Source organism: Apteryx mantelli, unplaced genomic scaffold (genome assembly GCF_036417845.1).
Source record: "Apteryx mantelli isolate bAptMan1 unplaced genomic scaffold, bAptMan1.hap1 HAP1_SCAFFOLD_58, whole genome shotgun sequence".
NCBI lineage: Eukaryota > Metazoa > Chordata > Aves > Apterygiformes > Apterygidae > Apteryx > Apteryx mantelli.
The window spans coordinates 600,222-622,271 of record NW_027118788.1 but is presented as its reverse complement, the minus strand read 5'-3'; the positions used below and the strand labels follow the sequence as shown (position 1 = coordinate 622,271).

Sequence of the window (22,050 nt, the reverse complement as noted above, 5' to 3'; positions counted from 1 at the left end):
CTGCCTTGCCGCCACAAAAAGCACCGCGTCCTTTCATCATGTCGAAAAGCGCCACGTCCCTCTGCTGCCTCGCCGCCACAAAACGCACCGCGTCCTTTCATCGTGTCGAAAAGCGCCACGTCCCTCTGCTGCCTCGAAAGGCACCGTGTCCCTTCGCCACCTGGGAAAACACCGCGTCCCTCCGCATACACGAAGCCTCGAAAAGCGCCGGTCCCTCCGTGGCTTCGCTGCCTCGTAAAGTGCCGCCTCCCTTGCCCCTGGCAAAGCCCCGTGTACCTTCACAACCTCGAAAAGCGCTGTGTCCCTCCCCCGCCTCGAAAAGTGCCGCGTCCCTTCGACGCCTGGGAAAGCGCCGAGTCCCTCTGCCGCCTCGAAAAGCACTGATTTCCTCTGCTGCCTCGCAAAGCGCCGTGTACCTTCGCCACCTCAAAAAGCGTCGCGTCCCTCCCCCACCTTGGAAATCGCCAGGTCCCTCGGCTGCCTCGCTGCCTCGAAAAGCGCCGCATCCCTCTGCCACCTCGAAAGTGCCGTGTTCCTCTGCCACCTCACCGCCTCGAAAAGCACCGCGTCCTTTGCCACCTCGAAAAGCGTCACGTTCCTCCACCATCTCTTAAAGAGCCGCATCCCTCGCAGCTTCGCCAACTCAAAAAGCATCGCGTTCCTCTGCCGCCTCAGAAATCGCCATGTCCCTCTGCCGCATCACCACCTTGAAAAGAGCCGTGTCCCTCTGCCGCATCGCCGCCTTGAAAAGCGCCACAACCCTCTGCCTCCTCGAAAAGTGCTGCATCCCTTCACCGCCTTGGAAATCGCTGGGGCCCTCTGCTGCCTCGCCACCTCGAAAAGCACTGATTTCCTCTGCCGCCTCACAAAGCGCTGCGTACCTTCGCCACCTCGAAAAGCGTCGCGTCCCTCCCCCACCTCGGAAATCGCCGGGTCCCTCGGCTGCCTCACTACCTTGAAAAGCACCACGTCCCTCCCCCACCTCGCAAAGCGCCGCATTCCTGTGCTGCCTCGCAAAGCGCCGCTTTCCTCTGCCACCTTGCCGCCTCAAAAAGCGTCGCGTCCCTCTGCCATCTCTTAAAGAGCCGCGTCCCTCCGCGGCTTCGCCACCTCGAAAAGCGTCGCGTTCCTCTGCCGCCTCGCCGCCACGAAAAGCTCCGCGTCCCTCTGCCGCCTCAGAAATCGCCGCATACCTCTGCCGCCTCGCTGACTCGAAAAGCACTTGTCCCTCCGCGGCTTCGGTGCCTTGAAAAGCGTCGCGTCCCTCCCCCGCCTCAGAAATCGCCGCGTCCCTCTGCCGCGTCACTGCCTTGAAAAGGGCCAAGCACCGCCGCTGTCTCGCTGCCTCGAAAAGCGCTGCGTCCCTTCGCCATGTAGAAAAGCGCCTTGTCCCTCGGCCGCCTTGCCACCTTGAAAAGTGCCGCCTCCCTCTTTCCCCTCGAAATGTGTGGCATTCCTGTGCCGCCTCGGAAATTGTAGCATCCCTCTGCCGCCTCGCTGCCTCGAAAAGGGCCGAGCACCTCCGTTGTCTCGCCGCCTTGAAAAGTGCTGCGTCCCTCCGCCACCTCGAAAAGCGCCGCGTCTCTCTGCCTCATCAAAAAGCACCGCATCCCTCTGCCGCCTTGCCACTTCGAAAATCGCCGTGTCCCTTTGCAGCGTCGAACAGTGCCACGTCCCTCTGCTGCCTCACCACCTCGAAAAGAGCCTTGTCCCTCTGCCACCTCGAAAAGCGCCGCGTCCCTCTGCCGCCTCGCCGCCTCAAAAAGCGCCACGTCCCTCTGCCGCCTCAGAAGGCGCTGCATCCCTCGGCCTCCAAGAAAAGCGCCACGTCCCTTCGCCGCCTCAAAAAGTGCTGCATCCCTCTGCTGCCTCACTGCCTCGAAAAGCGCCATGTCTCTCTGCCGCCTCGGAAGGCGCCGTGTCCCTCAGCCTCCAAGAAAAGCACCACATCCCTTCGCCGCCTCGAAAAGCACCGCATCCCTCTGCCGCCTCGCCACTTCGAAAAGCACCGCTTCCCACTGCCGCCTCGAAAAGCGCCGTGTCCCTTCACAGCGTCGAAAAGCGCCACGTCCCTCTGCTGCCTCAAAAAGCACTGTGTTCCTCTCCGGCCTCGCCTTCTCGAAAAGCGCCGAGTCCCTCTGCCTCTTCAAAAAGTGCCGTGTCCCTCTGCCGCCTAGCAAAGCACTGTGTCCCTTTGCCGCCTAGCAAAGCTCCCCCTCCTTTTGCCGCCAAGCAAAGCACCTTGTTCCTTCGCCGCGTAGCAAAACAATGCGTCCCTTCGCTGCATCACTGTCAAGCAAAATGACGAGTACCTTCGCCACCTAGCACACCGCTGTCTTTTCCCCCTCGCAACCTAGCAAAGCGCTGTGTGCCTTTGCCACCTAGAAAAGCAGCGAGACTCTTCTCCACCTCGACGCCTAAAAAAAGCGCCGTATCCCTTCGCCACCTAGCAAAACGCTGTGTGCCTTCTCAGCCTTGCCGCCTACCTTCGATGCCTCGCCGCCTAGCAAAGCGCCATATCCCTTTGCCTCCTCGATGCCTACAAAGATCTGCATCCTGTTGCCGCCTAGCAAAGCGCCGTGTCCCCTCGCCGCCTAGCAAAGTGCTGCGCCACTCCGCCACCTTGCCGCCTCGCTGCCTCGTCAGCTCGCCACCTCGCCGGCTAGAAAAGCACCATGTCCCTTCACCTCCTAGCAAAGCTCTGCGTCCTGTTGCCACGAAGCAAAGCGCCGTGTTCCTTCGGCGTCTAGCAAAGCACTGCATCCCTTCACCGCCTCGACGCCTAGCAAAGCACTGCGTCCCTTTTCCTCCTTGCCGCCTCTCAAATTGCTTCGTCCCTTCGCCGCCTCGCTGCCTAGCAAAGCACTGCCTCCCTTTGCCACCTCGGTGCCTAGCAAAGTGCCACATCCGCTTGGCGCCTCGCTGCCTTGCCGCCTAGCACACTGCTGCGTCCCTTTTCCCCCTTGCCACCTCTCAAATCGCTTTGTCCCCTCGTGCCTTGCTGCCTAGCAAAGCCCTGCGTCCCTCCCCCCTTGCCACCTGGCAAACGGCTGTGTCCTTTGGTGCATCGGCGCCTTGCCGCATCGCTGCATCGCAGCCTAGCAAAGCGCTGTGTGCCTTCACCGCCTGGCAAAGCACTGCGTGCCTTCGCCACATCGCACACCGCTGCGTACCTTTGCCACCTCGCCGACTAGCACACCGCTGTGACCCTCGCTGCCTAGCAAAGCACCGCGTGCCTTCGCCGCCTCGCCGCCTAAGGAAGTGCTGTGTCCCTTTTCACCCTCGCCGCCAGGCAAACGACTGCGTCCTTTGGCGTGTCGGCGCCTTGCCACATCGCAGCCTAGCAAAGCACCGTGTTCCTTCGGCGCCTAGCAAAGCACTGCGTCCCTTCGCCACCTCGCTGCCTAGCACACCCCTGCGTCCCTTTTCCCCCTCGCCACCTAACAAACCGCTGCGTCTCTTCGCCGCTTCCTGGGTAAGCAAAGCGCTGTGTCCATAAGTATGAAAAATGAAATCGGTGATAGAAGTATCTCAGTATCAATAGACCCATTTGCATTACATTAGAATGCACAGACCAGGCTGGTGCAGTTAGCTGATATGGGTGAACTAGGCAATGGCAGTGGTTTGAGATTATTTTTACAGCCTCTCCTCTCTGAAGGACTTAATCCTCTGCTGCTTTCTGATTTCCCACCTGTACTCTGTGCAACTGTCATAACTGTTTAATTTGTGATACCTGACACCTCAGGAGGCATGGCACTTCAAGTTTCTCATTTCCACTATTTAGCAGAGAAAAACAAAGACCCCCACAGTTTCTATAGTCCAAGTTTACTGCAACATCCTCTCTGAGAGCTGGAAAATCTCCCCTCTCCAGGGCTGGTCATTGCATGCAGCTTCCCTGCCCAGAGTTTATAAGGGCTGTTTTTCACTATCATCAAAAGCAGAATGGAGCACACGATGCACAGAGAAGAGCTGTGTTGGTCATTGGGAATAAGAAGTACAAAATGTTCTGCCTTAGGAGCCAAGATTGTATTAAGGTAGGATATTTTGGCTGATCTTGAAAAATCAAAGCTCCATCCAAATTACCGCCTGGTGCTAGGGTTAAATCTGATCAGGACAGAGGATTAATGGGGGTAGGTCATGGCAGGGTGTACTGTGCATGCCTGAACAGAATAATCACATCATTCTTGCAGGGTGACTGAATCAACCTTAAGCATCAGATCAGCATGAAAGGAAGAGGCTGGGCTACAGTATAAATTCACATGGACCAGGCAGGATTAGGGAGCTAAAGTGTATCTAACAGGCTGAGACACCGGGGTAGCTTGGGTAGAATAGGCCAGGCCAAAGAGAAAGCATAATAGTAGAGGTCAGGCACTGGGCCATTGTAGATGTCCCAGGTGGTGGATGCTGGTCAACACGACTGGAATGTTACATTAGATTCAGCTGGGCAACACAAAGTGGTTTAATATAGCTAGACCATTGCAAGGTGGTGGGATAAAATGTCCTTAATGGCTAATGCTCCCTGCTGCTGACAGTCTTTAAGACTCAAGCCCATGTTTAGACCTGCTTCGTTTATGATACCCTGCCCAAAAGAAAGCTTGGTGTTGCCTGCGACTCATTCCTAGGGCTTAGCAAGTGTTGTGTGTGGATCATGTAAGCCTCCCCTACGCTGTGTAAATTCTCTGTCCTGGGGTGGCCACTCCCCTTCTCCACAGTATCAGGCTGTTGCACATTTTTGACTCTGGAGACAGACCTCTGTCACAGTAGCAGGAAATTCAGCACTGAACTGCCACAGACGGATGGAGCCCCCAGTGCTCTGACCTGGGCATAGTGTCATAACAGGCCAGGCTTTTCCCCTTTGGTGTTCAAAGGAGATTGTTACCTTTCCACAGTAACTTCCTGCCTTGCTGTGGTCTGCCTTAGGCAAGAGGGTAGAGTATTAGGATGTGTTCATTATGCTAGAGGAGCCAGCTGTCAGGCCCCTGAGAGCAACCATAGTCTTTGCAACCTCTTCCCCTATTACCTAGGCAGTTAGCTACCTATGCTTAATGTCTCTCTGCAGAGCCTGGAATGTGCTGCAGGCTGTTCGAAAGTAACCAGTCACTCAGGCTGGCTTCAGGAAGCAGCAAGAATCTGCAGAAGGGAAGGCTAGCCAGGAGCAGAGAGGAACAGCAAGGGCAGGGACCTGACTTACAATGGATATGGTCCCGAAGGGCACAAAGAAAGAGTGCAGAGCAGATCCTGTGACAGTGATCAGGGTAACCAACATTCCAGTGACTGCCAGAGAAATCCACAGTGACAAGACTGTTTATCAAGTCTGAGGTCAAGCCAGGAAGTCAGTTCCACGGGTCAGTGTCATGATCAAGATCAGAATGTATTGTGCACAGGGTGGTGCTGGTTCTTTCTGGATCTTGGTAAGAAGGAATGTCCGCTTGAATCTGTAAGTATGATGCTTGTTTATATGTTTAGATGTTTAATCAGAATATTGAAAAGTAAGAGTGGAATAAAATATTAGCAATAAAATCTTACATCCCTTCTGATGCTGGGAACCCCAAGATGATACAGCAGTGGAAGGACCTCTCAGTCAGGACATGGCATGCTCTGTAGACCCTGCCTGGGGTGAGGTTCATGAGCATTTTGCTCTTTAGAGCTCTTACAGGATTTTCTTAAAGAAAACAATTCTTTTCATCCTTCCTACAGTCAAGTAAAAGGATGCTTGCATGAGAAGATGTTATTTCACTTTTAGATAAAGCTGAGGACACACAGGTGGCACAATTGCTGGTGCCAAGTGGGAGCTGCCTACAGTCTCCTCTGTTAAGATTAGCTGGTTAAGTTTATCCTGCAGCCAAGAGATATGTGTATCACAGCACAGGCCTGTGCCTGCTCAGGTCAACTGTTATGTGGATCACTAACTACTCAGTGTTCATTAGTCTTCTGGTTAGGATCGCTACACCTTCCTGACAGCTACATCACTGTGAGGGAAGAAAGGAGAAAGAAGAGGAGAAGGGAAGGGGAAGGAAGTGGGGGAGGTAGTAAGTGAGGCTGACATTGGTGTTTATGGTTATGTTTTCAGAAGAGGTGGAAGAATTATACAAGAGGAAGTTCTGGAAGTCTTTCATTCCATTTTCAAAGTCTAACCAAATCTGAATACTATAAATACTTCAATATTGCAGGCAGTTTAACCAAAATGTGGGCCCTCATCCCATTATGTCACTCACATATTTGAGCATTTATTTTAAAACATTTAGGGCAAGGGCCATTCATAAAATTCTGAGCTGTTCATGAAAGCCTAGATTCATTTCAGGTTCTTGATATTGTAGTTCTTTTCAAACAATGGACAAATGCATACCTTATATGCCTACAGATCTATAAGAATGGGATTTACCTCCTCCAGTATAGGTGTTCACGTCCACATATGCATGTTAAATAACCACCTAACCTCTTTTTATAGTTAATAAACCTAAAACATAAAAATAGCTAAGTAAGAACTTTCTGTTTAACGGTAAGGGTAAACAACTTGTGACATGAATTGTCTTGAGAAGTTCTAGAATCTTCATAAAGTATACTTTGTTCTCCTGAAATTGCTTGCAGAACTCTACTGATAAAGACCTGTCTGCCCCAAAGTAGTGTTAGGTCTTCCTGAATCATTCCTAAGACCTGATACTACTTTGGGACAGGTAGATTGTATTAGCGTAATGAAAGGAGTAGTAGTCACAAGTGGCAACAAGAGGAATCACAGAACCACAGAACTTGATTAATGTTTCATCTGGAATCATGCTTAAATATAAGGAAAAAAAAATACAGGAATAGTGGTCAACCTCTGGAGCACATTGCCCCAAAAGACTCTGAAATCATCATTCTTGGAGAGATGCAAAACTCATCCAGAGAAATCCCTGAGCAATCTCATCTAATTTTGAAGTGAGCCCTGCTTTTGGTCCTTTCCAAGCCTAAATTATTCTAAGATATATTATATGTCTATATACATATATATAATATGATATATGATATAATTTTTATCTATATCTATATTATATAACTATTTTATATCTTTTTTTTCATCTTGTGAACAACACAATCTGAAAAGGGTTTAAATACTGTTCTTATCAGAGGGAAATTAATCAACTAATAAATATGGCTGAATATGCCTTAAAAAGGGACTGGCAATGTTTGGACAGAGCAATGTTTTGGTCTAACATGAATGATTGATGCCAGCATAGTCCTATATGCATATAATTCTCTTTTCTATGCTCTACAGAAAGGCAGAACAAATGACATAATATTTCATTCTTATTTAAGCTCCACACCTAAAGAATTTCATTCAGAGCTGCAATCTCTTTAGCTCCAATGGGAGTTCTGTTTCTCAGGAGAATATATTTGTATTTTTGTCCCAGCATAGGTCACTAGAGTAAAAGCTTTATTAATCCACGTATGAAATCAGTCATTGGCATTGGGGATTCATTCCACCTAATTGCGTGCATCTCCAGGGTATTCAGTATACAGTTAAGATACATCTGAGAGAGTCCTCTGCAGACCTTGAATAGTCCATGGAGAAGAAAAAGACCCAAATCGGTTTCATTCATTTCATATAAGAGTGTATTTTAAAACAGATAAGATAAACCATTCCTTACTAAACAAACCAGAGTCTGGTTTTCTCCAATGACAATAAAAGTTATCTATGAGAGAGAATACACTTCCAACAGTGTCTTGGAGTTCTCCAGCTCTACCATAGAGCCCCAGACCCGGCCTCCTGCCCCCAAACTGGCAACAAAAGCACAAATGGCAGTTTTTAAGCAATATGGACATGCCATTTCCATTAAGCGCATTCACACAGAAAGCCCTAGAAGCACCAGAGAGTCCTGATGTTCCTCTTTGACACACTCTGCAGCACAGGCAGTGTCCGAGACACTAATGGAAGAACATCGCATAACCGGCCACAATACAGTGAGACAGGTTTTTCAAGTCAGTTGACCTCCTGTTCAAGCTCCTACTCTTAATACCTTTACCCAGTGGTAGGATGGATGTCACTGATTAAACCAGGCTTGAGTCACAGCATTGGAACACTCTGAGAAACACACAGTGATAGATCAACTCAGGCTCCAAAAGGGAGCCAGATAAGGAGTAGTGTCTGCTGGGCAGGAATGTTGAAGTGTGAAGGCTAAGGCAAGGATCAGAAATACCACCAGGGTGGTGGCAGAACTTTTTTTTTTTCCCCCAGGAAAAAAGTGGAATTCAGTGAGTGAATGTGGAACCATTGTGCTGTATGCTCTTCAGGTACCACTCCTTGGATTCTCACTACCATTAATTTAAGTCCATGGGACTGTTGCAGTGAACAGCCACTCTGGACCTATGGATTGCTCAGAGACCATAAGCCAGAATTTTATAGCGAGAATATGGACCAGGAGCCAGAGTCCTCAGGAGTGGGAGCAGGGACCCTCACTAAGTATCAGACAGAAAACTAGAATCTAGTTTTGTCATGTCCATGCCCTGTCCTATTTTGACACAAACCATGACCCAACATAACCAAGTATGCACATGTGTGCTTTCAAAAATAAGCAGTCACATTGTTAAGCCAATCTCCAGGCATGTTTTCACAGCTCCAGAGGCTTATCTAACAGCTTTTCTACCTAGTCCCTGATTTCACACTGTAGATAACCAGCTTATTTGAAATGTCCCACTGCAGCTATTTTTCTTATCTGGACAACTAAATTACTTTGAGATGGCTAATGTCACATGACCCATCTTTAGGAAATCTCATCTTTATAAGAAATACAGAGGAAATATTTTTTGTAATGCTATCATAAGGAAGTACAGAAAGAATTTTCTGTTATTTCAGCTATGGTAGTTAAGCAATTAGATTCCTCACCTCATTATTTTTTGCCCCCAGAGACATGATTCCCCATTCCAGAGAAAGACACAGTATTCTGAAGTCATGATACTGACTCAGTCATTAAATTCTATACCTTGTTATCCTTTCCTCAATTTCCAAGTCAAGAATAGGAGACAGGAATGGTATTCAAGTACTTAAACGTCTGTGTTTAGTCCCTTCTTTAGGCATTGTATTATAGCACACTTGAACTCTGGCTGACACTCTAGAAGACTTTGGGTCTCATATAGATCCTATGTCATATTTTCCAGCCTCACATGGATGCTCTTTATACTTCAGTTTATCTGAAATATTATCTAACACTTGCATTTTGGTACCTGGCTCCCACTTTGGGAGTTCAGACTTCTAATCATCTCTAATTCATCAATTTTATGCTTTGAAGATGGAATCTACTTACATTTAATTCTGCTCACCTGCTGTGAAGATGTTTCTACTTACAATACTAAAAAAGCTCTAAGACTCAGAGATACAACAGGAGTAATTTAAAGTGGAATTCACCTCACTTAAGTGTAGACATCTACAGTGTAGACCTCTACATATGAGCTTTCTCTTCTAGGCACCCTTTAGAGGCAATGGAGGGCAAAAACCACACTTCTGAAGCATGAGCCAGCTGTCCTGTTTTAAATGTTTATACGGAAAGGAGGTGAACTGAGCAACAGAAAATCCCATTTCTCTCTTTTACCTATAAAAAGGAATCTAGATGAAGAACTTGGCTCATCTGTTCTAAAGTAAACTGAAATAAGTCCAAATTCCTATTTAAGAGACAATACCTTTGGATATGTTCATAAAGCTCTCACTCTTTTGTACATTTTATGCATTCTTCTTATCAATGCTGCTTTTTTAACTATCTCTTTTCCCCCTTTCAGGAAAGAAAGGCCACAGTAAATCAGACAAAAGAGAAAAGAACAGCCATTAAGAAATTTATCATGAGGAATTCCAGAATCTGCAAGAGGCTCCTTTTTTTTTCCCCCTGGTATTATTCACAGTATCCCTTACCAGCTGTCACTAACATCATTATTGTCATGATCATCTAGAGAGATAGCAATCTCCAGATGCCTATGCATTATTTCCTCAAAAATTTTTCGTGTTTAGAAATCCTCTACATATTTAGCGTTCTTCCGTCTTGCTGGTTGGCCTCGTCGCACAAAAGGTAACCATTTCCTTCTCTGTCTGCTTTGTGCAGCTATGTCTCTTTGGGTCTCTGGCAACGACACAGAATGCTTCCTCCTTTGAGTGATGGCCTGTGATTGATAATTGGCAATGTGTAACCCATTGTATAATGCTGTCATTATGAATGGACAGGCAGTCAAGCAGCTAGCACATTGTTTGTCGAATTGACTAAATCATTAGTTTTTCTCTTCTTTTAAACTAGTAGCATCTAGTATATGCAAAACAGCAATATTGTTAAGAAAATTTCCACCATACTCTAGTTTTGCAGAGAAAGAACATGCAAGGTCACAGCGCCCTCCAAGCAGAACATCCCATCTGACTTTGCCTTAGCCTTGTTTTTCGTACAAAGTTGAAAAAACTGCAAAGAAGCCAGTTTAATCCAGCCAGAAGTACAAAAATTGTTCAAAGGTAACACCAGAAGAGGTGCAAAATCAGCTAATGAATAATTATAAGATGGACTATTTAAGGCTGGCACGGAACTATCTCATACTGTAACATGACAAGGGGATTGGTAGAACTAAGAATCGTGGATAGATCTGGTTATGTAAACTAAAATATTGAATATGTAACAACTTACTTTTGCTTAAAAGTTGCAACAAAAAGCTGCTCGGGGTCCCTGCTTGTGCTCCCAGCCAAGAGGCACCTTATTGCTAGCAATAAAACTTTAAAAACTTAGAAATCTGACTCCTGCTACTCAATACTGGTGCCCACGAATGAACAAAAAAGATGATTTTAACAATATTAAAATTAATTAAGAAAAAAACTTTATATCTTGCGGGGCTACTCTATATGATACAACTTCTATAATATTAAAATAGCTACAATCCAGCTAAACAGTGACATTTAGGCTCCTAATACTCTTTAGAAATCTAATGATCATAAATTTTAATGAGAATTTTGGGGTGTAACGCAACTTACCGAACCATGTAGCAAAAGGAGAGGAAGCAGCCTTTACCTAATGTCACACATTGCATCCGAAGATAGGGATCAGAATGAAATATTAAATGGCTGTAGCTATACCAGCAAATTAAGCAACACCCAGAATTGTTTCCAGTCACTGAATTCTGCATACTGTTAAATTCTGAGAACAACCCTACATTATGCATGTCATACATGTCATCATGTGTGTCATGTATGTTAACCCCCATTAAGATGTCTCTGAAACCTTAGACCTCTTAGACTTTTTAATATCTTATTCAGACATGTTGACAGCGTAACAAATTAAAGTTAGAGGAAATGAATGGCACTCTCAGTTCCCATCTTCCAGTGAACTTCACATTTGTATACTTCATTTCTTTAGTTTCCTTTAAAATCTCCAGCTAAGGCAAAGAGATAGCACTCTATTATTAAAATATATGGGAGTTTAGGAGAAGAATTCGCATAAGTTAACTTTAGACATTTATGATTTAGACATCTATATATAAATTAGCCATGCTAGACTTTTTTTACAGTCAGTGGAGAGCAATAGGCAATTTTAGGGGAATGTACATTTAGTTATTTCAGAGGTCTAGTTCAGGGTATTGAGCTGCATCTTAATTGTGCTTTTTCTGTCTAATGACTGTAACAGGAGTCTAGCACAAGTAGCTCAGATGGCCATTTCTACACTAAAAATATACACACTTATGAATCCAACCCCCTACGATTAAATGGAAATTATGTTTGTAAACGCCTCTGTGAGTCATATTCTATGTTACTTAGGATCATGTTTCCCTTCTAATAATCCTCATCAATGCCTTTTTGACCTCTGTATTCCTCAGGCTGTAAATGATTGGATTTAACATTGGAGTAAGAATACTGTATAAGATGGAGATGATTTTGTCATTCTGAGGGGAATGAAAAGATCTTGGTTTCATGTACATGAACATGGCACTTCCATAGAAAAGAACTACAACAATGAAATGTGAGAGGCAGGTGGAGAAGGCCCTTTCTCTTCCCTTGGCCGTATTTATCTTCAAAATGGCTACTAGAATATTAATGTAGGAGAAAACAATGAAAGTGATAGGCATCAGCAGGGTGAAAAGACATCCCACTTGAGTGACCAGTTTGATCAGATATGTATCAGCACATGCCAGCTGCAACAGAGCAGGCATCTCACAGAAGAAGTGATCAATCACATTGGGACCACAATAAGGCAGTCTCCATGTCAGGACAGTGTGAGTGACTGGCAGTACCAGGCCACTTGCCCATGACAGTGAAGTTAATATGACACATTTCCTGTGGCTCATGGTTGTTGTGTAGTGGAGTGGGAGACATATGGCTACATGTCGGTCATAGGCCATGACTGCCAGGAGGATGCATTCAGTAGTTGCGAGTGCAAGAAACACATACATTTGGACTGCACAACCGGTAAATGAGATAGTTCTTCTCTGAGCTATGGAGATAGCCAGAAACTGAAGAAAAGTGCTGGAAGGGTAACATATGTCTATGAGAGATAAATGTCTGAGGAAGTAATACATTGGAATGTGCAGATGAGGATCCAGGTGGGTAAGAGAGAATATAAGTAAGTTTCCTAGCAGCGTTATAGTGTAGATAAGCGCAAAGAAGACAACCATGAACCTCTGCAACTTTGGATCACCGGGAAGACCTAAGAGGATGAATTCTGTCACTGGAGCTTGACTGTTGTTTCCTTCTGTAACCATTCTCTCTTCAATCATCAAAATAAATAACCTGTAGTAGAAAGAAAGGTAAGATATTAGGCAATCAAAGTTGTCCTGTGCATAGAACTTTCTTCTTTTTACGTAACTGGACACAAGATACATTACCTGTAAGATCCATTTTACTTAAAGATAGAAGTCTGCAGTGTAGAAAGCCATGCTAACTAAACTAGTTGTCCAGTCTCCATCCACATGCAACAGGAAAAATAGACTCCTATAATGAGTGATGCATCTCATCAATCTCTTTCACTACTGCATACAGGCATGAGAAGTATGAGTCATTTCAGCTAACATTAGATTCTTATATTGGCGATGCCTACAACTGAGCATGTCACTTTGGTGTGCCTGACCCTACACGTTATGCAAAATGCAGTCACACAGGCACTTCCGAAGTGCAATCCATCTGACATCTTCTGTATGAAAATGTTAGAATGTACATTGACAATTTGGACTATATAAGCAGAAGAGAAGCCAGCTTTTAATTCTTCTTTTGGAACATTTTTGCTGTAACAAATAAAAACAATGTAGTCATAGATGATAATTGCTAAAAAAGTGGAGTTAGTCACAGAATTATGTAGACCACAGATGTGTAAATCAGCAGAGCATCATTGATTTCAGCTCTGCTAGCCTTAGTCAAAATTATGTTTCCAAGAAAAAGTGAAAAATAGTATTCTGTAAACCCCAAAGCATGTCAGCCAAAAAGCTGCTGAAAATAAAATTTCTGTTCTTTGCCCTGTCTCTTTTTCAATCAACAAACAAATTAAAATGGAAAAAAAAAAAACTTTGCAAAGCAAGTTATGCAACATTTCTATAGTTAAAACACCAGTTTTCCATTCAGAATTATAGAAAAGAAAGTTTGAAGATTCTGCTGAAGTCAATGAAACACTATGAATGTTCAGCATCCAGATTTTTGCTTTAAAATAACTATAGTAATTTGGATGTCAGGTTAAATCAGGGTGCATGTGGAAAGTAGGGAAATAATCTCTATACCTGTCTTGATGGACCTTTAATGATTCTAAGATTCATTGAAGATCTAGGTTTTACCAGATTGGAAAAGTGAAGTCACAATTTAGGTCACGTAAATGAAGACCCTAATGTATATCAGAATAGGCTACTGATTTAGGAGAGAGGCATACCTCACACTTTCTGTAGGATCACCAGATGACTCCGCATAATGATCATTGATTCACATCTAAAAAATTAGGAGTTCTTTTTTTTCTCATTGATTATGGAAAAATATTATGGCACTTACCCCTTCATTTGGCACTTTCTTTAACTGCCTGAGCTTAAGTGGAATATGTCCAGAGTTGACTTTATTATTCCTCAATTATACCTACGAATGCAAAAGTATTTTGCTTATATATGTCCGTAATTCCATTTATGAATTTTTCAGGTGAGAAAATGTTTTCATGAGTAATTTTTTTAATACAAAAGACAATTTTCACTTGTGTAATGTATAAGAGAAATGCTACAAATGCTTAAATTTTTCACATGCTAAATCTGGCATTTTTTTCCATTCACTTGGAAACTCAGAAATCATTCTCAAAGGTATTGCTATTTCTTAACTAGAAGAAAAATTTATTAAATGTTTATAGTTTATTATGGTCTTAGCTAATATCTACACAAAAGTAGGAAATATGGGACAATTTACCCAGAGGTGCCTATTTTCTATCCACTGACTTTAGAAAGCAACACAGAATTAGACATGCAATTTTAGACAACCTAAATCAGGAATATGGTATCCCAATTTGTGCTACAAAGAGTCCGTTCTTGAACTCTGGAAAAGCTACTTCTGGTTGAAGGCTGATTTTAGCTACTTGAGAAAGTCTTCTCAAGAGTTCCATGTATAATTCATATGTCTGGTTCTAAAATGTACAGATATATATTAGCACGATTAACAAGTATAGACATATACTAACATGACAAGTTATTTAATTAAAATAAAAACAGCAGGAAGCCATAACATACTGTACTGCTCTTCTTGGACTTTTTTCACCAAATATGATGTCTTCAGTATTCCAGGACAGGAGTTCTCAATCATTTTCCATTTTTATGTATGTTTCCAATTTCCGTTCTTCCTACCACTATGATATCCAGAAAGCAAAAACACATTTATCAAAGAATTCCTTTCATGGCTTATTCATGAACATAACTGACAGAAAGAGATGCAAACTACTTCTTATATGTAAATTTACTATGGGGATCTTATTAGGAGTTTCTCTAGCCTAAAAAGATTAAAGATATGAGCCGGAGATTTACTTATGTATTTTCCGTAAGGCCTTCTGGGACATATTCCCTAGACCTCAGCTGAAACCTAAAGAAAAGGCTTCAAGTTGAACATAGAACAAATAAAGGGTACCATAGTGACTCTACAGCTTAGGCTCTTGGAGAGTCCATAGCCTAAGATCTCATTTTCTGTCTGCTGCTGTTTGAGGTTTTAGCTACATCTGTATTGTTGCATTAGTTGAGGACACGTGATCATGCTTGCATACAAAGTGTATTATTTTCCTCATCCCTTATGTAATGACTTCTATTCCAAGTCTATAAGCAAAGAAACTGAGGCAGACAATGGGCTTGGCTTATTTCTTCTACTGGAAATGTTGGTGCAATTGGTTTGAGCTACTTGGCTTTAAGAACTTGAGCCTGAACTTCACCGCATCTATTGAAGGCCATGTAGACAGATGAGAGTCATATATAAAGGTGAGCCTGAGACAATAATAAGTTAAGCCAAACAGCAGAGCTTGGGGAGAAGCAATCACTACCCATGAAGATGGGTCATAAATACTTATCATACCATTCTTTGAATCACTCTTTATAACAGGATTAATCTTATGAAAACTTACTGTGTAAAGGTCAGGCACTAAGCCTACTTATTTCACATAAAAGACAAGAAGGTGATTGGGATCATTGCCCTTTAAGGGTTGTGATCAGCAGCACAAATCCAATTGGTGGCCTGTTACTAGAGGTGTTCCTTAGGGATCAATATTAGGGTCGATAGTGTTTAATGTTTTAATAGTGGTCTGGATGATGAAGTAGGGTGAGTCTCAAGTTTGCAGACAATACCAAATTGGAGAAAGCTGTCAATACACTGGAGGGCAAGGTTACTATTCAGAGGGACCTGGACAGGCTGAAGAAAGGGACTGACAGGAACCTCATGGAGTTCAACAACAGAAAATGCAAACTGCTGCACCTGGACTGGAATAACCCCAGTGTGTCCTTGCAACAGAGGTGGCCAACTACATCTTGGGCTATATCAGCAATGCTGTAGCTATCAGGGAACTGAAAGTGATTCTTGCCTTCCATCCAGCAGCTGTGAGACCCCATCTGAAGTACTGTGTTCAGGACAAGAAAGACATTGGCATACTTCAGCAAGTACAAGAGAAGGCCACAAAGATGTTTAGGGGGCTGGAGCACAGGATGTAGCAGAAGAGGCTGAGAGAGATGGGTTTGTTCAGTGATAAGAAGAGAAGGCTAAGAGGACATCTTAGTGTTGTCCCCAATGGACGTGTGGAGAGAAGGTAGAGCCAGACTCCTCTCAGAGGAATTTTGACATGCATTTGGCAGTATAGACATCTTTAAATAAAAATGTTTTCAGCTAAGTTCAGTGTTCAGTTTCAACAGCTTGATCAATTTATTGACCTAAGAAAGAAGATGAAAGAATAAATTCAAGACAAGGCAAACACCTTAAGGACGCTTCTAAATTTTATTTTTGGTACAAATACCAACATTTTTTCTACCTTTTCCTAAAGAACTGTTTGGAAAAGGTAGGCAGGATTTTAAAATATATAATTTCCTCATCAGTTTGATCAAAGCTAACTTCACCACTTTATTTTTCAGCCTATAGATGATGGAGTTTAGCATGGGTGTTAACACACTGCCACACAGACACTATCTTGACTAAAGCAAGAGAATATCCGGAAGCAGGCTGCATGTATGGAATGAAAGCTGTTCTGCCAAACAGGAGAACCACAGTGAGATGGGAAGCGCATGTGGAGAAGGCTTTGTGCCTTCCCTCTGATGAATGAGTTCTGAGGATGGTCACAATAATCCTAATGTATGAAGTCAGAAAGAGGAGGAGAAAGGCAAATCCTAACATCATACTAACCATCAGGATTCCTATCTCATTGTCAAACGTATCAATACAGGAAAGCTGCAACAGAAGTGGCAGCTCACAGCTGAAATGATTAATTTCTCCTGTTCTACAGAAGTTCAGTTCTGATAAAAAAAAAAAAAAAAAGAGTATTGACAAGTGAATCCAAGAAACATAACGTCCAGGTATCAGGAACCATGTACATGCAGATATGATGGTTCATAGTGATGCATATTTCAAATTCATATTTCATATTGCATTTTGCAACATACCAGTTATATGCCATGGCAGAAAGGAGGAAAATCTTTGTGCCAGCCACGAAAATGAAGAAGAAGATCTGTGTAATGAAGCCTCTGAGTGGAATTTTCTTTTGCTCCGCTAAAAAATTCTCCAACATCTTTGAAATTTTCACAGTAGAGAAACAGATATTGATGAGTCAAGTTACTTAAGAAAAGACATGGGGAGATGAAGATGAGAACTGCTTCTTATTAGCAGGATGATGAGTGTGTTTTCCAGTAAAGTAATGAGGTAAATGGCTAAAAACAGCAGGAAGAGCAGAGGCTGGAAGTGTGAGTTACATAGAATGTCCCAGGAGAATAAATTCAGGCACTTAGGCTTCCCATTGCTATTTATTTGTAAAGACCTAGTCCTGCTTAAAAGCTAAAAATGAGATAGTGAGTTAAAGCATAAAGTTTCATGTCTAGTCCATGAATTACAGGTTTGACATTTTTAATTTCTTTACAACATAAAGAAATGGAATGTGTCCTTCCAAGTTCATGGTTTTCCATTGAAAGCACTTTGGAGAAATAGAATTTTAGGTTGATAGTCTCAGAATTTTGTAAGGATCCTCAGTGGAAACAGAACAATTAAACACTGTAGGCAGATAAAAACATAAAGTGCTAAAAATAGTAGAGAATCACCAAAGTTTGCATGAAAGATTGTTAGACTTGCTGATCCATTAACAAGTATGGATGGCTCTCTTTCTATAATAAAATGGTAACAATTTTGTTTAGTAAGATGCCCTCTCCTGGGAATGTGATATAGTCTGTATCAAAAGCAAATATGTTTTCTTTTTTGTGTGTAGGCATGTGAAATGTGATTGTGGCAGAACACGTAGCTGTAAATTAAAATGTCAGGTATTCTTTTTCCTCCTTCCTATTTTTCTACCACTAATCAATAATATTCTGGGTCAGACGTGGAAATCTGGTAAAAAGTGAAGATACCTGCCCCACTCTTCCGGCAAATGATATTTTCAGTTAAGAAACATTTGTTTAAAGAATGGTCCATCACACTAAAATTAACATCTAATTAGAGAAAAAAAATATATACATTGCCAGAGGTTCTTCTTATTTTTCTGATGTAGTTTAGTTTTTCTGTTATTCAGAAATGTTACCAGAAATCACTATATATCTATTTCCAGAGTATAGATCCTGAGTTATCTGTATCTGGAGTTATCTCTGCAAATTATAACTGGATGCACCTGCACTCAACAGTTTGTTCATTTCCAGATGCATTTTAACATTCTTTAACTAGCTCTTAATAATATTCTTTATTGATATTGCAGCACACTATTTTCTATCAGAACAGATCACACATCTAATATTAAAAATATCCCAACTTCCATTACCACTTACCTTTTTATCAAAACTTTAGTTTAATGTTTTTTGGCAATGAACAGACCCAGAAAAGATTATTACTGGTGTAGATTCATTTACGTTTATATCAGCTTCCATTTCTTTCCCCAGAAGAGATACTGTGCAGACTGGCGTTTCAACTATCATCTCATCAACCCCTTTAAACAATGCCTCAATTAGCTCCTTGTGTGTGTATGTGTATTTGTATGTGTATGCACTTTTAAAGAGCAGAACCATTAGGAAATATTGCTGGTAGATCATGACAAAAATTATCCAAGAGATTGTGACAATGACCCAGTCTTTGACTCTCCAAATACCTTAGCTATATCTTAATAGAAAAGGAGAAGTTATAGAAGGGAATTTTCACAAACTCCTAACCTGTTTTCACAGTTTTTCTAGATATCCATTGCTGATCAGGAATGGAAACAGGACATCAGTTATACATACTGTTGGTCTTTTGTATTTAGAATAAAAATACAATGAACTATTCTCACCTTCCTACCACAGACTCCTAGCTCAAAGTTCATTGCATGGTCAGTTTAGGCTTTTTCTATAGCCAATGAAGAGAGACAAGGTCCTCTGGCATACACAAGTCAGTGCATACACTTTCCTTAAATACTGCAAGACTAACAACTTGGCTTTGCCAGTTGCTTAAAAAAGATAAGGCAGCATTTTTACTTTGTAGCATTTAAAATCAATAATGACGTGCTTAATGATTCTTTAATAAAAAGGGGATAGAAGAGAAGAAAGATAATAACAATCTACAACCCACCTGCAGTAGCTATCAGATAGTCAGTCTCTCACACTGCTGACTCTTCAGGGCAGATGATCTCATACATACATGATCAGAAAATTTAATTGAAAAGGGATTTTCGCCTGGGAAAAAGGTCAGCCCTCAAGAGGTTAATTGATCTCCAGTAATATTGTTTAGTTATTCATTTATATTGCAATAGCATTGATGTATACAGCAGAACTCTCTCATGGTTGCAAATGAGAGTGAAGTATGAGCTCTTCCATAAGATGTGATCTTAAAAACGGCCTCATAATAATTCTTTTGGATACATTTTGTATATTTTGCCTCACATTACCTTAGGACTGGTGTTGCACGGAGTCATAAATTCCTTGATCATCCAAACATTCTTTTTACTAGGTTGCTGAGGAAGTCAAAACTCAACTGAGTCAATACAGATGGGCCATAGTGCAAGGGAACAGTTCATCATATCCTAAGATAAATGTCTAATATCAGATGTGTTGCCACTGGAGGAATCTGTTTCATTCCAGTGAAAATAGAAAGATACTAAATGGGTTACTCAGGCTTATATGATGCTAGGTGACTAAGGTTGTGTAAAATGAATTCTGTTTTGCCTCTCCAAGCAGTAAAAGTCAGGGAAGTTAGCAGATGGGCTTCCAAGGGGTGAGGATGGTGGGCTAATACAAAGACTGCCTTGCCTAATGGAGAAATCCTGTTATTGGTATGTGCCTTAGAAACTGGGTAGGAGTAACCCTTCTGAATGAAGATCTCTGGAATGGACATGTCTGGTTTGTGTTTACTTACCCAGGATGTCTTCATATTCAAAGAGAGAAAAATAGGTGTTTTCAAAATGCAGATCATTTGACAAGATGTGTACTCTAGGATGAGATGAACTGACAATCTGAGCTTGATTCAGTTGCCTAAAGATCTGTGTTCAGTGCTATTAGAGATGTTCCAGTTTATTCTGTATGACTGCCAATTGCCTATGGAGTGAAACAACAGTCTCCAGTTGATCCTGTGTTTGCTTTGGATTCCATTATGCATCTCAAATGGCACTAAACACTTCTGCATGGGAAAGTGGACAGAGCCCAAAGTCTCCATTGATGGTAATTAGGCATTGGAAACATCATTCAGTTGTTTAATCATAGGCACTTAATGTCATCTGAGAGGCACTGGGAGATCCAGAGCATTTATGGAGATCATTCATTTGTTGAATGTCAGGTGTTTCTGAAATATCTGCAGAGGGCTGACAGATATGAGATAGGACTTAGTAAAGACCTACAGCTTTTTGGTGTGGCAGCTGTAGACTAGGCAGTATAACCTCAACACCTAACATGACACTAAATGTAGTAAATACAGGCATTCATTGGCTGAACAATTAATGTAGGCTGAGTAGCTCAAATGCACTGTCTATTTTAGATGTTTAGTGGTATGTGAAGGATATTTTATTACTGTTTTTTAAATAAATAAAATTAGGTACTCTAATCTTACTCTGCTTATATTTTTCCCCCCAGAATTTGTTCTTTACATCAAAGGCAAGTTTTGGGTTTCAGGTCTTGATTTTCTTGCCTAGGATGATGGACCAAATTGTAATGTTCTCTTCTTCCCCAGTACTCTAATGGTCTGTTTCAAAAAACAAAATTCCCTCTTCATATCAATTAAAATATAGTTATTCTATTAGTCCTCATGCTGTGTGCATAAATGAACATTGTATTATTTTTTCTGCTCCTAAAGATAAACAATTTCATTGCTGAATATACCAAAATATTCCCTTCCTTTCCCTTCCCACCTGCCCCATCCCGCCCCTTCACCTTTGCCTTCGCCTTCCCCTCCCCTTCCACTTCCACTTCCACTTCTCTTCTCCTTCATGACTACACATTGATAGGATGATGCCAACTATTCTATTATTTCTCATTTGCTCTTCTTCATGGGAGGAAATCATAATACAGGAGATAAATTTCCACTTCTCTATCTGAAAGCTTTTCTCAACATCAGCTTTACAGTATTGTTTCTGAGGCTGTAGATAAAGTGATTCAGGACAGGGCATACATTAAATCCTGCCACTACTTTTTTGACACCTAAGCAAAAGTATCCCTGTGGCATGGCATATAACATAACACAGCTTTTATAGAAAATTGCCAAAGCTGCACGATGTGAGGTACAGTTAGTGAAAGCTTTCTGCCTCCTCATGGTTATTGGGATGTGAAGAATACAATAAAAGATACACACACGTGACAACATTGTTAAACTTAATGATTTTGGCATGATGGTAGGTAACAAGATGGAGTCAACCCTCTTAAGCATGTCAGTGTTGGTACATGACAGTTCGAATACGGGTTTGTTGTCACAAAGGAATGGTCGATGACATATGTGCCACAGAATCTGAGCTTTGACATGATAAACCGATGTAAACATACCACAGTGAATCCTTGTGCTCTAGAGCTAAGGACTACATACATGCAAAAATTGTGCTTCATGACAACACTGTACTTAAAAGGTGGCAGATAGTGGTATATCTAGTACATGACTACTACGAGGGTGAACTCTGCAGTTCCCAAGACAAAACAGAAATGGGATCGGGCCATGTAAGCATGGAACGAGATTGTTTTGTTGCCTGGGATGAAATTCATTAGTATCTTTGGGCGTGTGACTGATGTGAACTAGCTCTCCAAGAAAGATTGGCTGCTAATGAAAAAATACATGGGAATGTGGAGTTGCTGATCTGACCACACTGTGAAAATTATTAAAGCATTCCCCATAAGTATAGTTAGATAGATGAGTAAAAGGCCCAGGAAGAGGATAAAAGGTAGATTATCACCAAGACTGGGAAAAACCATTAGAATAAATTTGGATACAGTAGCTCCATTCCA

General features: G+C 42.3%; 1 protein-coding gene across 1 annotated transcript; it reads right to left on the bottom strand.

Annotated features, from left to right (window-relative positions):
* Window positions 1-11,751: 11,751 nt before the first annotated feature.
* On the bottom strand, window positions 11,752-12,690 carry LOC136996608 (olfactory receptor 2A12-like). The gene has a single exon (XM_067317502.1). The coding sequence runs from the start codon at window positions 12,688-12,690 to the stop codon at window positions 11,752-11,754; it is 939 nt and encodes a 312-aa protein (XP_067173603.1).
* Between the last annotated feature and the right edge of the window lie 9,360 nt (window positions 12,691-22,050).